This window comes from Pangasianodon hypophthalmus, chromosome 8, assembly GCF_027358585.1.
Source record: "Pangasianodon hypophthalmus isolate fPanHyp1 chromosome 8, fPanHyp1.pri, whole genome shotgun sequence".
Classification (NCBI taxonomy): domain Eukaryota; kingdom Metazoa; phylum Chordata; class Actinopteri; order Siluriformes; family Pangasiidae; genus Pangasianodon; species Pangasianodon hypophthalmus.
In genome coordinates this window covers 28,545,437-28,563,427 of record NC_069717.1, presented here as the reverse complement: position 1 = coordinate 28,563,427, position 17,991 = coordinate 28,545,437, and the positions used below count along the sequence as shown (strand labels likewise).

The window sequence follows — 17,991 nt, the reverse complement described above, 5'->3', positions numbered from 1 at the left end:
TAAAAAAGGATGCTTCTCAGATTAAAACCTCACTAATCCAAAAAAGCCTTATACATTTCTAATTAAAGCAGTTTTATTAGGATTTCATTACTGAGCCTGATGCTTTCCTACAAGCTGTAGTATGTTCATACAGAAAAGTGTTTTGTGTAATTTGATCTCTCTGCTGTTACACACTGGTGTCATGTTCAGGGCACAGAACATTACTGGATGGTTGCTCCTGACAAAATATATACCCTATTTTTCCACCAACATCTTCAGCTAATATAGTCATAATCAAGATTTTATCATTTTTCACCACTTCAAGTTCAAAAACATGTGAAGCAGGTAGGCATATGAAACAAAATCTGGAAAAAACTGGAGCTCGAATTTTTGAAAAGGTGAAAATCAGAGACAGTGGTGAAAGCTAAGTAATAATTTTAATGTTTGCTTTAATGCCTTATAGGATATTTCAAGTCATCCTCTTTGAATATGAAAATACCATGATGTACTGAAAACTATTAATTTTGACTGTGTGAGTATTTTACTGTGAATTTATCTTACTGTACTGTTCGTGCTCCCAATTTCCCTGTGTTAGGGAATTTATTATTATAATGTTATAATTTTGAAGAATTCTTATGAATTTGACTATAAAAAAAGCCTCTGAAATCCTGTCAGATTACCTAATGTAAGCTAGCTAGCATTAGCAATGAAGATAATGAACTTTTATAAATTTGACTTTAAAATCCTCTCAGAAGTCATGTCAGGTTAGCTCATATTAACTTGCTGACCAGCATTAGCAGTAAACATTGTGGACATTTGTGGATTTGGCTCAGAAATGCTGTTGGGATTGATCATGTTGGCTAGCTAGTTTCAGCAGTAATGATAATGAAAGTTTAGGAATTTGATTTAGAAATCCTCTTAGAGATCCTCTCAGGTTACCCTATGTATGCTAGTTAGCATTAGCAATAAACATTTTCAACTTTAATGAATTAAAAAATAATCTCAGAAAAAATGTAAACTGTCCATAAGGTCAGAAGGAAATGAGATACTTTTCATATTACCAATCAATTAGATGACAAGACTGTGCTGCTTCAAAACATTTATTAATCACAAAACACTGTTCTTCATAAACTGACCTAACAACAAAGACACCATAAACAGAGCTGAAGAAAAAAAAAACAACAGCAAAGATAAACAAGTGAGACAGAAGACTTGAGGAGGATCTGTGTGCAGACCACAGGGTAATGGGCAAGTTTTTGAGTCCATATATAAACTCAGATATGTCTTTAAAACATTTATAAACAGCAACTTGTCCTTAAAAAAAAGTAGGTTTCTTAGAATTCTTGTCAGGTAAGCTCATGTTAGCTAGCTGGCGGTGTTAGCAGTGAAGAGTTTAAATTGAATGTGAGATAAAAAAATCCTCTCAGAAATGCTGCTGGTTAGCTATGTGCTAGCTAGCTAGTGTTAACCGTGAAGATAAACTTTTGACTTAAAAATTCTTTCAGAAATCTTTTCACATTAGCTCATATTAGCTAGCTAGTGTGAACAGTGAAGATATTGAATGTTTATAAATTTGGAGTAAAAATCCTCTCAGAAATCCTGTCAGATTTTTGTCACGGCTAATGCAAACTGCTAACGCTAGCTAGTTAATATGAGCTAACCTTGCAGAAAATTTGCAGAAACTCAAATTCACAAAAGTTAATGATTTTTCTTGCTAATGCTAGCTAGCTAACAGAATCTAACCTGATAGTATTTGTGAGAGGATTATTAAATCAAATTGATAAGTCTTCACTGCTAACACTAGCTAGATAATGTGAGCTAACCTGACTGATTTTGACTGATATAGTGGCATTTCAGATTTTAAAATGAAATTGATTAATTATGTTCCCTGCTAATGCTACCTATCTAATATTACCTAACCTGACAGGATTTGTGTCAGTCAAGAATATGAGTATTTACATTTACATTTATTCATTTAGCAGACGCTTTTTTCCAAAGCGACTTTCAATTGATGAAATGCAAGCAAAATTGGTAAAAGCTGAAAAAACAGTAAAAGTATTTATGAATAAGTCTTAAATTCTCTGAGAAATCCTGTCAGGTTAGCATGTGTTGGCTAGTTTGCTAACATTTCCAGTAAAGCATATGAACATGCTTTATCATAAATAAGTCTTAAATATATCTAAAATCTTCTCAGAAATCCTGTCAGGTTAGCTTCACATAGCTAGCTAGCTAGTGAACATGAAAACGTTAGCAGGTTCATTCTGCTTTCTGTGATCTGCAGTCAGAGCCAGTTGGGAAATTTAAAAGAAAAGAAAATGGAGAAAAGAGGAAGACAAAAAGAAATAAACCGAGGATCTTTCGACTGTGCAAAGTCTGTATAACAGCTAACAGAAAAGGGTTATTTGGTTCTTACAAAACTTTTAAGAACATCCCTCCTTGGACATACTGTAGATTATATTTCGATCACATATACACTGTAATTAATCCACTGTGATAACAGTTTAAAGGTATGTTATGATACAAATCTAATAGCAGAACAGACTTTAAAAATGTTTTCATACATCTTTACGGCTTTGGGAATGGTCTGAGTATAAATAGCATTTTTAAGGCCATCGGTTATATTATTGTGGCATATTTACATACACAGATACAGGTATTTACATCAGCGATGGACTTCACGTCTACGTCTGGCTCTTAAAATCTGCGAAATTCAGAAATCGACACCGCATGTTCAGAGCTGCAGCTTTTACCATGCGGAGAGGATTTCAGTGTAGACTGGGAATGATTAGCAGCAGACGTGATGTCCTTTACAGCAGATAAACAAACTAAATACAGACAGAAAATGTAAATTAAAAACTCCTCTATAACCTCCATTATAACATCTGTTACCATCAGGGATGGTTCGACAAAAAAAAAGAAATGTACCGATGTTCCACTTATCCCAAATATAGTCTGTCAGCCATGACATGTTTAGTGTATAACCTTTAGTTTATTTAGTTACACCGTAGCTAAGAGTTAAACAAGTTATTGAAGACTATCTCACCCAAAATCATATCAATACACTGCACTGTACCTTTACATACTTTAAGCAATATTGCTAAAATTCTTCACACATGCTGATGGTTTTAGGACACTGTGATTTGTTTTAATCTGTAATACAAGTGGTGGCCATTTTGTACAACCAGAATCAACCAGGCCCCGCCCACAAAGACCCCGCCTCCCAGAGTTTGCCATTTGAAGACCGAATTATAATTGTCAGTTGAAAGTGACTAGCAGCTAGCAACAGCGTTATTTATTTTTACTTATTTAAAGGGGTGGTTTGTAATGTTTGGAGCCCTCTGCAGTCATGGAGGTGAACTGCAATTTCAATGAAAATTCTGACAAGTGTGGCTCTTGGGTTAACAAAAAGAGGCAGGACTGAACTGGATGGGGGTGGAGCTCACTTCCGGGCCAGAATAATTTAAAAAGAAGCCAAAAAAATGTGCAACATTCATTGTACAATTGTAATATTTTTTTAAATTCTAAGCCATATTTAAAATGTGATTATTACAGGTCTAAGAACAAATTAAAAAATTACAGCTCTACCTTTTAGAATGAGATTATGTATCTTAACAATGTCATTTGAAGCAAGTATATGAACATTTGGACGTGTATATATGGAAAAAAGTTTGGCTGAGATAGACTTCCATTATTTTTTTGCTACTTCACACTTCTATCTTCAGTACAAAGCTAAAGAAGCAAACTTGGGACACCAAACATGTCTTGGCACATCGACTAAAATTTGTGCAAAGTGGAAAATTGTGTAAATGAAATTTCTTGCTGAACAATTTCTTCAACATGACAGCATTGTAATGGTATAAAATAAAAACATGCAGGCCAGCAAATGTTTGTGCCTTTCTAACGCAGGAGTGTCAAGAGAGATATAAACTCTATCTTTCTAATCTTATCACATAATGATTCGTGCCATCATTTAATCAACAGATAAGAGGATATAAAGTAGATAAGAGGAGATAAGAGGATATACAGTAGCAGTTCAAACGAAACAGAAATTAACACATGCTCATTTTCATGACATTAAACTAGCGCAGTGTGCTGTTGTACAGTGGACTGACTCAACTGATACATCCAAATCTCATACCATAAGGGGTCGAGCATCTGAGTGTGTAACCTTCACAATGTGAAAATGATAACAGCATTCTTTGATAATTAACATAAAGCACTGTACTACTGTTTAATAATTAATAATAAGTTCTTAGTTGTGGACTCAGACTTTAGTGTACTATTGTACTATGTATTTATATGCAGCAGTGCAACATGGGAAACATGTAAATGTGTTCAGCAGAGGCTGTTGTAGTAAAAAGTGACAGTATTATAGTGATAAACAATCACACAGGATGGTCTGTGTGGAAATGATGTGCTTTTCTTAAATATTTCTAGAACTTCATCTCCATAATTAGACAAGCCAATAAGTAACAATTGGTGGTTCTATAAAAATATTTTTCACATTTTGTGGACCCAAATCTTTCTTCACAGCAATCGCTGATATGCACGTACAAAAGCATGGTTCTGTTGTGATGACATCACAGCTATACATAGTTATCTGTAAAGTGTGATTGCTTGACACACACTTGATTTTAATGATGTTTAACAATGTGTATTATTTTTAAACACGTACCAGTTTTTAGATGAGATTTGGCTGAAGGAGATTACTAAAAAATGACTAAATAATAGATACAGTTTCAGAGACTTTAATCCATACATCTTGACAGCCTTCCACATTTTTAGGTGTTATCCAATAATTATCAAAACTTTTAGCTTCCTAAGATTGGTGTCTGGGGCAAAACATCATTACATTGGAAAGGATATGTATCAATATCTTTCAGTTACTGTGTGTGTGTATGTATGTGTCATGTGAGTGTGTTGGTCATGTGACTGAAACATTCCTAGCGGCCAGACAGAGTTAATCCGATTTCAACTCCTTTTCTTAATTACATTTTATTCCACATGACTGAATGCCTGAAAAAATGAGACCTTAAGGCCTTGTCCTGCTCTGTCACTCTCTCTCACTCACACACACACACACACACACACACACACACACACATAGTATGTGTGTGAGGGACAAAGAGAAAAAAAAGGTCATGCAAAATCTGTGCTTATCACATGATATGTCTAATGAAGCATTTGTGTTTAATTCATCTTTGGGAACTGGCAGGCATCATGCGAGTATGTGTGTGTGTGTGTGTGTGTGTGTGTGTGTGTGTGTGTGCGCAAGAAAAACAGGAGCTCAGGCCATTTGTGTTTAACTAATGACGTATATAAGGATCGTCATTGTAAAGGTGTGTGTGTGTGTTAGGGCTATTAGAGTGAACTTCACCTTTCAAATACTAATAATTTTTATACATTCAAAGGAGATGCATTGAAGAGTTTTAGATCTTATGCTCTACTTTTACTTGCCTACCACAAGTCTATCAAATCATACATTTATAAATTATATATTAACTTTGTAAATAAATATAATAAAATGACCAAACAATTTGTATTAAAGTAACATTTTCCAACTGGCCCCTATTGATATCACTTTATTCAAACCCAAATATTGTCCTATTAGGCATATAGTGCATGATGTAGGGTCTACAACCCCATTATATTAAAACATACGCAGACAGCATATAGAGTTAATAGGAAGCCATTTTTGATTGGACTTAGCCGTAACACTTGGTTTTTTTTGATGGGTTTATAAGTAAAAATCTGAAATATTAAAGATAATGAGAAAGCTACTATCTTCCCTTCTCATGATTTTTTTGTATATTTTAGCTACCAAGTTAACTTTGTATATTTAAGTTAACTGTGGCAGGATAACTTCGTAACCTCATTACTATTCAAATAAATACTGAGTATTTTAAAATTTGAGAAGTTTGACAGCCAGTATGTGCGAGTGTGAGTGTTTGTGCGCACAGCTGTATAAATGAGTGCAGCCCAGTGCAACACTGCTGCATATTAACCTTTGGTCCTGACATTTAAGCTGCCTTTAAAAGGAATGGACATTCCACTGTTACATAAAACTCAGAAATGAGATTGGACTTAACGGAGAATTTGAAATAAATACATATTAATATTAAAGAGAAACAGAAATAAATACATCATAATCATGGTTCAAATATATTAACATATCTGTGAGGTCTGAGTTTGTGGGGTGGTGTGTGTGAAGACTTTCGATTCTAGCATAACGAAAACATCTGTGTGTGTATGTGTCAGCATCAGTGATTGTCCTTGCTTATGTAAGCTCAACAAACCTCCAGTCTTTCAGCAATAAACCAAACACAGTGTCAAAAAAAGTGCTAATCATCTCTAAGGTCCTATCATAAAGCAATACACACATTCGACAGGTCTGCACACACCAAACACACTCCAAAACTTCATTAACACCTCTAAAGTAACACCTCTGAGAGCATTAGAATTGAACTGATGCTGCATTCATGTGTGCTTGAAATTCTAGATATTGCACATGAACGTCTCTTCAAGTCATAATCACATGCAGGAGTTTAACCCAAACTTCTAAATTGCTAGCTACACCTTCTCTACCATATCACAGCTAACAATCCAGCTAATAACACGGCAGATCGGAAAAGCCACAAAGCACAATGATGTGAATCAAAAATTCCTTTACCATGAACTGTTCATTTCATCAGCTGCCAGGTGCTTAACAGCACATTCCCCTTAGTACCTTCTTCATAACAAAGAAATCAGCCAATTAAGGTCTTTTCTGGTGTCATGTGATTTTGGATCCAATGTTTTAAAGATGATTTCTTCCAGTAGGACAGTGGGATATCTAAAAGTAGTCTTTCATCAATGTGTACCTCTCAATCTTCCCACTTAAAAATTCCCTCCAAGTCATGTTAAACAAAATGAAACTAAACAGATTAATTGATGTAAATATTGACAAATTCAACAAGTTTAGCATCAGACATTAACTCTATTACACCTTGGTACAAAGTCCTCATTTGCCTGAATAATGAAGAGGTGCAGCTTCAATATTTTCAATAATTTAAAGATTTTCTTTGCACAAATCTGTGTATTTTAATACACCAATCAGCCACAAATTACCAAGCGCATTCATGGCATAGCTGATTTACATTTAGCCACGCCCACAAAACTCCATAATAAGCAAAAGCCAAAAATGATGACTAAAGAGTGAAAGAGCCTCCTAAGGGCAGTGTGCGCTAAATCTTCCAGTAATGCAGCTCAGCCAGTGCAGCGCATCAGCTACCACAGACATACGCAAACTCTTCCTCCTTTTATAGGGCACCATTACTTTTACAGCATAGCCTGCATATAAAATGGCAGTAACTCATCAGAATTATATGTTTTGAAGCCGATCAGTCGTGGTTCACATTAGTGAGTCTCTTCACTAATACGTAAATTTACAGAACGTCAGGAGCAAAACACCTAACTTGATTTTCACAAATGTCACATTTTTTGTAAATGAGGCCCGTTGGTGAGATGAGAGTGAAAATTTAATCGAGGAATGACAAAGAAATGTCATACTTGAAGAAATCATGTTAGCTTGCTTGTTGTTTTCTTGCCACAGTGACAGAATCAATGTAATATACTGCATGTGGCGACGGATTAGAGTTTTATAACTGCTGATATAGAAACTGTTCTTGGTAATGATCCAGATTTTTGTATCCTGCTGTATATTTGGCTAACCTCAGTACTAAATCATCACAGGAAGTGATTCAAAAAAGCAAACGAGTCACAACTACACAAAGAGAACACTCACTCCACACATACGTCCAATACGGTCTCTTAGTGTTTCCTCAAAATAATCAATAATCCCAAATCTAGAACCTAGTCATGATCCTCAGAAAGGCAGAAAAGCCTGTGGCAGTAAAGGAGAAGCATAAAAATACACACTCACTACACAATTAGCGTGCTTAACACGTGTTCACACACAGACACAGATCATCTGCTTGTCTGCGGGTCATCGATTGCCGGCGTGGGCGTGTTTGTGGCGGGTGTGTGAGCGTGTGTGTGTCCCTCAGGCTGGACGTTCTGGACGGTTTCCACCAGACTCCCACTGGGCAGAACCACGTAGCGGGCGGAAACACACTGCGGCTCCTTCAAGCCTTCTTTACTGTGCCAGATACCATAACCAAAATACACCAACAGCCCTGAGAGAGAGAGAGAGAGAGAGAGAGAGAGAGAGAGAGAGAGAGAGAGAGAGAGAGAGAGAGAGAGAGAGAGAGAGGGAGGGAGGGAGGGAGGGAGGGAGACAGTGTGTGAACAGAGAGAGTCAAACCTTTCTGAGAAAACACCAAGAAATGTCTGCACACAAAAGCACCTGTCGGTGTGTGTGTGTGGGTGTGGGTGTGTTTAAACTGTTCAGAAGGACGTTAACTGGAGCTGAAGATTATCCTCTTTCCTCACTCACTACTCTTTAGTCAATTAACTCTGTCAATCTCTCTGCATTAGGTCTGGCTCCTGTACTGTACTCATTACACCCTTGTTAACTTCCCCTTCCTGTTTCCTTCTGGTTGAATTCCTGCTGCTATCACAGCCATGCCATTACTTTATTCGCTCATGAAGGAACGAGTCAACGTCACTCTATATATCAGGAGGCATAAAGATCTGTTTCATTGTTTCAATGAAACGATGGCTATGACATCACCTAGACTCAAACTCACAATATCCTGAGGATCTGAAGAATGTTTGAACCCGGGAAACACAACCCAAACACCACAAAATCATTCATGCTACAAGCTGTTAAATACGTCAAAATATTACATTTACATTTTAATTACTAAAACACTCAGTAATCAGTCAGTATTATCACAGAACAGAAGTAAAATTAAAATTAAAGCAGCTCCTTGCTGATCAGGAATCAAGAGTTTATAGAGTGTGTAATGAGTGTACATATGAGCAGTCTTCAGGTTTCTTACACTGGTTGAAAAAGGTGCCGTGTATTTGTTTATTCTTAACGTGTATTAGTTGTGTGTGTGTGTGTGTTTGTTCATGTACCTGCAGCTACCCAGATGGCGAATCGGAGCCAGGTGAGTGGACTGAGCTTCATCATGAGAAACACATTCAGCAGGATGCTGGCACCAGGTACAAACGGCACCAGGGGGACCTGTTTAAACCACACAAACACACACACACAAAACAAATATAACATTTGCTAAAGGAAATGTACACAGAAAGAGCAGAGTCAGCTACAAGGAACTACTTTTATATTTCATCAGATATCAAACACCAATGAAATAATGTTAGAATTATTTTTCATCAGAATTCACTAATAAACACCCAAAGCTGTGTGTTCTTACTGACTAAAAGCATTTCACAATTTCACATCATGATATACAAGACATGATATTTTTTTCGCTGTGGTTTTATTCTCAAATCACCAACAAAACTGTGAGGCCACGTTATGCATCGCTACAGTTTCAGAGATTATTATCATTTAACCAGGAGATTTAACAGTTACTCGGGAGAATTAAACAACACTAAAGTTATGGAAGTACTAAGATATGATAATATTGACAGTATATCATGCTAACATATCACCAGACCAGACTAAGCGAGTCAGCATCTGTGTAAATCATTAGGAAACAAGAACAGTAAACCCACATTCACACTAGCAAGTAGCTCGTGTCGCTTCTAGTTTGTCTCTTGTGAGAACGTAGCGAATGCTACTATTATTGTTTATGGCCTTGCACTATCCCACGGATTAGCAGATTAGCAGATTGTACAAGCCATGTACACTCACAGGATACACGAACAATCTCTGCTACTTCTTTCCAAGCTTTAATTTTCTTTTTAATGTCTTATACATATTTAACGAGAAGTTGTATATGACAGGAAAAGATGAAAATTTTTGTGAGTCAAACAGTAAATGGGAACTAATTGCACATAGGAATTAAAGTTGGTGTGTGGAACTGAAGAAACTTTGAAAGCACACGTGACAAAGGATTGCACTGCATTTCTGTGAGTGAAATTGTGGCTCCATGTCGCACACTTTCACAGAAAATGAACAGTCGTCTGTTGCACTGTAACACTGGGTGTTAGGAGTTACCATCCAGGTGTTAACATGATATGCAGAAATACTGCATCAGAGCAATTTGAAAAAAAAAAAACGAATGAATATTGTGTGTGTGATAATCAGATAGATTTCAGTTTCCTAAAATGCTTTTTAATTCCTTTATAATCAGCATGCTATTTGAAGTTTCTTCAGAGAAACAAACTCTATATTGACCTGCTATATTGAGTGCTCCATTAGTGCTCTTTATCTCTGCTATAATGCTGCTCTTTGTTATTGCGAGTGAACCGTCCTCTTCCTGATGGAGGAGATAAATAGCTCTGCTTCATCACTGTGACTCATGCTTCTGAGTTTGCGTTTTTTTTTTCTGAGTTGAAGTATCTGAGACTGGGTTTTTAATAGCATCTAAACCACCACATTTAAACCACCATACTTCTTATTTGACTGACTGGAGCACTGGCTTTTCTGATTTAAACCTACATCAGAAACTGGATTTTAATTAAGAGGCTGTGAAGACTATTTATCACTAGACTCACACTTCATCACTTCTTCAGGTAGCAGGCATCATACAGTGTCGTGTGGTGTCCCTCAAGGCACAATTCTGCATCCACTTTTGTTCAAACTCTATATTCTCCTACTCAGTAGGATTATCATTATATATTACACATGCTTTCAAAAAAAAAAAAAAAAACTCTCAATGTCTCACAAGGATTCACAACTGAAAAAGGCAAATGTTTTTGTGATTGAGATTGAACTGCAAAGAATGCCCAATGGACTACTGTCACTCTCAATCTGCGGAAAAAAAACGAAGATCACATAGAATGTAGGAGTTATTTTTAATTTCAACTTCTACTTGAAGAACCACATGAACAACATCTGCAAAACAGCTTGCTACCACATTTGCAATATCTCCAGAAGACAAAATGCACTTTTGTGTCAAAAAAAGGATGCACTTTTATCTGGTTTACTCAATAATATTCTGCATTTGACTAAACCACATAACTCCGAACTCCTACTCAGAAAATTGGGAAGGTCACCTCAATCCTGCATGTGAAGATTCATAATCATCATTGTCAAGGTATTTCATTGGCCAGGTAATTTCAACATGATTTCAACATGATTGTAGTTATCCTAACATTAACCCAGGATTGTCTAGAATCACTCTGACCAACAGCAGAAAAGAAGGCAGCCACTAGAAAGCAGGACAGTTGTACCTTCTTGCACTCCTGTACACAAATATTCATGGCATCACTGGAATTAAAACTTGTGAAAAAAGTGATGATGGCCTGAGGCTTTTGGCTTATAATGTGATACAGTTTCTCACCTGGAAGCTCTTGATGTTCCTCTGCTGCTCATGGACGGAGATGACGACGAGGCTGAGGATGAACGCCAGGCTGAAGATGATGAGCAGCAGGACAAAGCTCCACGTAGGCAGTTCCAGGTAGCTTTTTCCAAAAACAACCACTGCGCAGAGTGACACGGCGCTCACCATCAGCGCCAACACACTGAACGCAACCACCTCACCAGGCGCCCAGTCTCCCAATACAGTACCCAGGTACGGTTCCCAACGGGAACGAAGTGCACCTGGGAACTTCTGCCTCTCCACCAAGCGCAGTTTATCTGAAAACGACTCGTACTCCTTCAGCTCGCCGCTGTCCTGTTATAAAAAAAAAAAATTATGCTCACTAAAATTTCAGGTCAGTATCACCATTATTTAAAACAAAAGCGTTTCCATTTTTTATAATAATCATACAACTGTGATTTGTAATATATTTATGCAATGGATCTTGTTTGTTTCTTTGTTTCAGACTTCTGGTGACATACTACTGGCCCTGAAATAAGCTCTGCCCCAAAAAGAATAAAAAAACATCATGTAAACATGATCTGCGATAGATTCTAGTTACATACCTCCTTGAGCTCAGAGCCAGAGATGCTCTGTTGACCTGGCGAGGGAACTGGTGCATCTTTCTTAGCACCGCCATTTTTTTCAGGCTGGAAACGCAAAACGATAACACTCGCTGCTACGAAGGTGTACGCTAACAGCGTGCCAATGGAGAGGAACTGGACGAGAGCTTCCAGGTCAAAGATGAGCGCTAGGAAAGACATGAGGCTGCCAAAGACCAAGATTGCAATGACGGGCACTTTGGTGACAGGATTAACACGGGAGAAGACAGAGAAGAAGAGGCCATCCTCAGCCATGGCGTACACGATGCGAGGCAGAGAGAAGAGGTTGCTGAGCAGCACCGTGTTCATGGCTGGAGAGGAACGATAAAAAAAACACAGGTAAACAATTTATAAATATATAAATAACATTAAATGTAAACCAATAATAAATGCTAAGATAGACCATAATCTAACAGAGTGGTGTCTGTGGTGTTTTATTTATCTAAAGGTGCTGTACTTGGGTCAAATCTTGGGCCTATCAGGGCCAGTATGTTAAATGATAAATAAATAAAGTGGATCACTTCATTAATAAGCCCTTCAGTTTGTTAGAAAACATTTCCTCCAGCATATGGAGTGATGGATAGAGCCAAGCATAAACACACACACTGTCATACACACCACAGATGGATCCCACAGCCACAATAAGGCCGGCCCAGCTGTACCCGCGCCTGAAGAAGGCATCAGAGAGTGCGGAGTTTGGGTCGAGTGTGTCCCATGGGACCATCAGTGTCAGGACCATTGAGACCAGGATGTAGGCTGTGGCTGCCAGGGCTAGTGAGATCGCCGTTGCAATGGGTACAGCCCTCCGAGGGTCACGTGCCTCTTCGCTGGACGCAGCAATTACGTCAAAGCCTACGAACGCGTAAAAGCAGGTGGCCGTTCCTGCCATGATGCCCGAGAAGCCATAGGGGGCAAAACCACCTTTGCGAGCGCTCCAATTGGCCGGATCGGCCAGTGCGAAACCAAAGACCAGGATGAAGGCTATGACTATCATGCTGACTGTAGAGAAGATGTGATTTAGCCAGGATGAGACGCGCACACCAAATGAAATGAAGAAAGACGCAATCAGTAGTATTCCTGCTGCGAGGAAGTCTGGATATCTGGCGAGGAAAGGTGCATCCCAGCGCATTACATGACTTTCTGTGAAATTCCGGATGCGGTGGTCAAAGATGGAGTCCAGGTAGCCGCTCCAAGCACGAGCCACCGCCGCGCCACCAATCATATACTCCAAAATGACATTCCAGCCAATCAAAAAGGCCCAGATCTCACCAACGGAGACATATGTGAACATGTAGGCGGAGCCTGTCTTGGGGACACGGGCACCAAATTCAGCATAGCACAGAGCTGCCATGAGTGAGGCCACACCCGCCACCAGGAACGAAAGCACAACGGCTGGTCCCGCCAAGTCCTTAGCAACGGCTCCAGTGAGGACATAGAGACCCGAGCCGACCATGGCACCCACACCGAGCAGCGCCAGGTCCAGTGTGGAGAGGCAGCGCCTCAGAGAGGTGGCCATCACGTCCTCCTCTAACGTCTTCAGCCTGTTCAGCTTCTGGCAAAAACGCACAGCTGGAGAGCATGATGCCATTGTGAGGTAGTGAGGGGCAGAAATAAATAAAGAGATGAAAAGACTGTGGAAGGAAAAGAGGTCTCGCTCTCGGCTAATCCATTTCTGCCAGAACCCGAACAAGTTCCAAAGACGACCTGCGAAGGAGGGGGGGAGAGAGAGAGAGAGAGAGAGGGAAGTTAATTACAACATGATGGCTTGCTTTTCAGAACCAGTCCAATACAAGTATATTTTTGGTACATTATGTTTATTAAAAATGAGATGTGAGCACAGAAATTCAAAACCATTTGAATAAACATGCTATAAGTGGGGTTTCACAGGGAACAATCATTCTACACCTCACATTCACAGTTTTGTGAAGTTATCTGGAACTGCCCATGACCTGAGTGGAACTTATTTGTGGTAATTACATGCCTGTATCAATGGCATGAGTGTGTTTAGTTGTCATTTGCCTTGTTTCTAATTAACACATACTGTACATTAAGAGAATGAAACAGCATTTATCAGCAAAACTCTGTGGATAAAATAGTTTATACCACAGTGCTGTTGATTAACTTTATATAAATTCACTTGTTCTAATGCATTATTGTTTCTATAGTAACAGCTCGTTCAAGGAAACTTGTATGACAGACGCTAGGCATAACCTAATGTTAATGATAAACAGCTTTAGCAAATAAACATGTGTAATCATTGATATGGTGAAGTTTTCTTACGAAGTTGTTTATCTAACATTTATAAAAGGAGTCTTCGGTGTCAGCGCTTTGAAACAGTACGTTTCCAACAAAGGACAATATTCAGAACAGAGATATTTATGCTCTGCAGTTTCTCAGTAACATGACAAGCTGCAGTTTTTTGTCTTATTGACTTCAAGAGAGAGAAAAGAGCGGTTGGTGATGGAAAGACTGTTTATAGCTGCTATAACGTAAGTGAGTACAGGAACTAGCTTGTTTCCTGAACGTTCCACAACATTAAATGTAACTATAAATAGCTTAAAAAGTATGTTTTTAATTAATACAAATTAAAATCGTAATAAGTTTACAAGCTGCTGTGGTATAAGACGAATAACACACTCGGGGATGAGCCGTTATATAAAATAGCCAACTTCACGGCTTCATCACACGGCAAATTGATTAATTTCCTATAACGAAAGGACACAGTGTTTTATTCCTTAATTACAGAAAGTTTGATTTAAAATGTAGCAACAGTACCATGTCTGAATAAAAATGTAACTGGTTAAACAAGCTACCTAACAGCATACTTCACAAAGCTCTAGTTTCATTATATTAATAGCTAGGATAAACATCGACATATACAATTTGTACCACATCATTTTCAAAAATAGTTAAAAGAATAGTTTTAAAAAGAAAGGTTAAAAAAGAGCAGCTTTACATATAATAAGCTGATCCTGATAGATTTTTTTTTTTTTAAATAGCGTCAACTATTTTCATTACAACAGCTCTTGATTATTTGTGATCCCAGGATGAGGGGCGTTTTTCAATTTGCATATCATGAATATTCATACAGCCAGGCATTTTTCACGAAGGTAAGGCGTAGTGACATTTCTAGGCCATTTTTAGTAGTTTCTTGGGCAGTGAAATAAAAAGTAACAGTTTATTATTTTACACAGGTGTTTTTTTTTTATTATTATTATTATTGTCGTTCTAATGCTCAGGGTTACTCTGATGTAACATGCACAACAGAAGCGCGTGAATGGAAATGCTGACGTGTGAATGGTTTGAGATGTATAAACAATGGCGGATTGGGTTCTGTGCACAAACTGCGGGTTCTGCTTAGAACACAAGTGCGCATAACAGCTCGTGCGTTCAGAAGATGCTCGTTTCATTACGTAATAGTGTTTCACATCTCACACAAGGCTTTTAAAAAAAACTCCAAGAAATTGCTTGATCATATTCTCATGATAATAATGTTTTGTCTCTACCGGCTTTGTGAAGAGATTATTAATAATTCAGAGACACACAAACTAATGCATAACGTCCCACATGAACATTAGAATGAATATAATCTCCTGGCCTATAATATTCCCAGCGCTTTTCATCATCCGGTTACAAACACTCCGGCTTGTGTGTCAGTCCGCTGCTGCTGTCATGAACAGAAAGGTACAAACCCAGGTGAGAAACTGCCCAGCTCTCATCTGCTCAAACACACACATGTTAGATATGAAACGCAAAAAGAAAGCGGTGGATGGTTTTATTACCTGCAGAGGAACAGGGCGTTGATGATCAGTGCGGATGTGTGATGAGCGCCGCAGGGATCTATATTTCTCTGATCGGATGCAGCGGCGGCGGAAGGACCGAGTGGCAGTTCGGCTCTTAAAGGGCCAGTCACCTTCATCTATTTTCTATACCGCTTATCCTAGACAGGGTCGCGGGGAGCCTGGAGCTTATCCCAGGGAACTCAGGGCACAAGGCGGGGGACACCCTGGACGGGGTGCCAATCCATCAAAGGGCACAATCGCACCCACATTCACACACACACACACAGCTGACAATTTGGAATGCCAATCAGCCTACATTCAAGTCTTTGGACTGGGTAGGAAACCAGAGTACCCGGAGGAAACCCCCAAAGCACAGGGAGAACATGCAAACTCCACACACACAGGGCGGAGGCGGGAATTGAGCCCCCAACCCCAGTGCGGAGCAACAGTGCTAACCACTAAGCCACCTTGCATTTCAGTTCAAGCAGCATAAAATAGAGCAGTCCCATGCCTGTGTGCATAAGGATGTGACCAAATACAAAAAAACATGATTCATATGGAGCCGATAATGTGTCCTAAACAGATACAAATGCATTTTTTATTTAGTTAAACAAAAGTGACAGTCACTTTTTATCCCTAAAACTGAAATGTTGCCCATGCAAACTTTAAATATCAGCCAATTTTAGTCCAGAAGTGAGTCCACATTTCAGTTGCTGTGAGACCTTAAATGTAGCTGCTTACATTTTGGCCAATTTTCGTCCAGAAATACACTTGCCATTGTCATAGCGTACTGTATGTGCCTAAAGACAACCACTTCTGGCCTGGATCAGGGATATGGGAAGATGTTGTACACTGGGCCTGCTGGAATTTTAAGCAGCATAGATAGATAGATAGACTTTATTGATCACGTGAGGGAATTGTTATGTTACAGCAGCATAAAAAATAACAATAAAATTAAAAGCAGAATTGCAGATCTACAGAAAACACACAGAATATTTAATAAAGATAGGTACAACATGAAAAAGGAATAGTAAAAAATAAAAGAAAAAAGGAGCAATAAAAACATGTGGCATGCACTGACATCACACTCGAATGAAAGGCAAGGCGTTTTTCTTTTAACAAACAATATGTGTTTGTTACAATATTATCTTGTGCACCACAGCAAGGTTGAACTCTTAAATCACAAAATGTGGATTAATTTTTATAACTGCATGGCTCTGATAGTTGTTATGACGTTAGCATAAATGATAGGATTATGTCCGATCTAATACGTTCCTATAGTAACATCTCATTCATACCCTAAACATGTGTTGTTGTTTAACAAAGGAAAGCGTATAATTGTTGATATGGTAATGTTTTCTGTTAAAAGGAGTTTGTTTAACATTTATGGAAGAAGACTCGAGTGTTATTAATTATGTCGTAGTGGCTGTTCACTCGCCAGTATCTTTTGCTTTTCATTCTTGAAGTTATTAATAAAGCTGTTTATTAATAAATTAAAAATTGTAATTATTGACAAATTGCTGTGCTATAAGAGGAATACTATCACTGACAGAAACTTAAAAACTGCAAAATACTGCATTTTAAACTTCATTTCTTTATGTGTTTATCTATATTTTATTATAATTATTAGCTTTGCAGCTGCAGTTGCAGTTAAAGGAATCCTGAAAGTTTGGGTGCTGCTGAACACTCAGTACCCATAATTCCTGCATCCTTACCTGGAATCGTCTGCTTTCTAGGAATGGCGTGACAACATGACATCACAACATGATCTGTCAATCTGGCTATCACTATCTTTATATATAGGATATTTCATTATTAGTTTGCTATATATTAGTATTATTAGTGTTTTTATGTTTATAAACACAGGAAAGAAATATGAAGTTATGGCTTAACGATGCTGATCTCAAAAGCAACCAAACTAAAATCCAGCCTGATGTGGCATATGAGCATTTATTGCTCTTTTGAAACTATCTAGCCTATGAACATATCTAACAAAACAAAGCAAGTTCTAGTTTACATTTATTAAATAAATTACCTACAATGCAAAGAAATAATATATTTCCATTTGCTGCTGCAATGCATTAAGTCCTAATTGCTTTATTTTGAGTATATGATCTGGAAGGCAAAATTTTACTGAAAATGTGGTTTAGTCACGTGACTACCAGAGCACAAAAAAAAAAAAAAAAAAAAAACCTACCTAGTAGGCTACCTACTATAATACTGTGTAATACTAATACTATAATACTTGTA

At 38.1% G+C, this 17,991-nt stretch overlaps 1 protein-coding gene across 1 annotated transcript; it reads right to left on the bottom strand.

Moving 5' to 3' along the window:
* Positions 1-1,063: 1,063 nt before the first annotated feature.
* On the bottom strand, positions 1,064-15,825 carry slc7a4 (solute carrier family 7 member 4). The gene is made up of 6 exons (XM_026945841.3): positions 15,742-15,825; positions 12,578-13,663; positions 11,924-12,270; positions 11,340-11,672; positions 9,001-9,109; positions 1,064-8,153 (listed from the first exon to the last, which is right to left on the bottom strand). The coding sequence occupies exons 2-6, from the start codon at positions 13,545-13,547 to the stop codon at positions 7,945-7,947; spliced, it is 1,968 nt and encodes a 655-aa protein (XP_026801642.3). The 5' UTR covers positions 13,548-13,663; positions 15,742-15,825; the 3' UTR covers positions 1,064-7,944.
* Between the last annotated feature and the right edge of the window lie 2,166 nt (positions 15,826-17,991).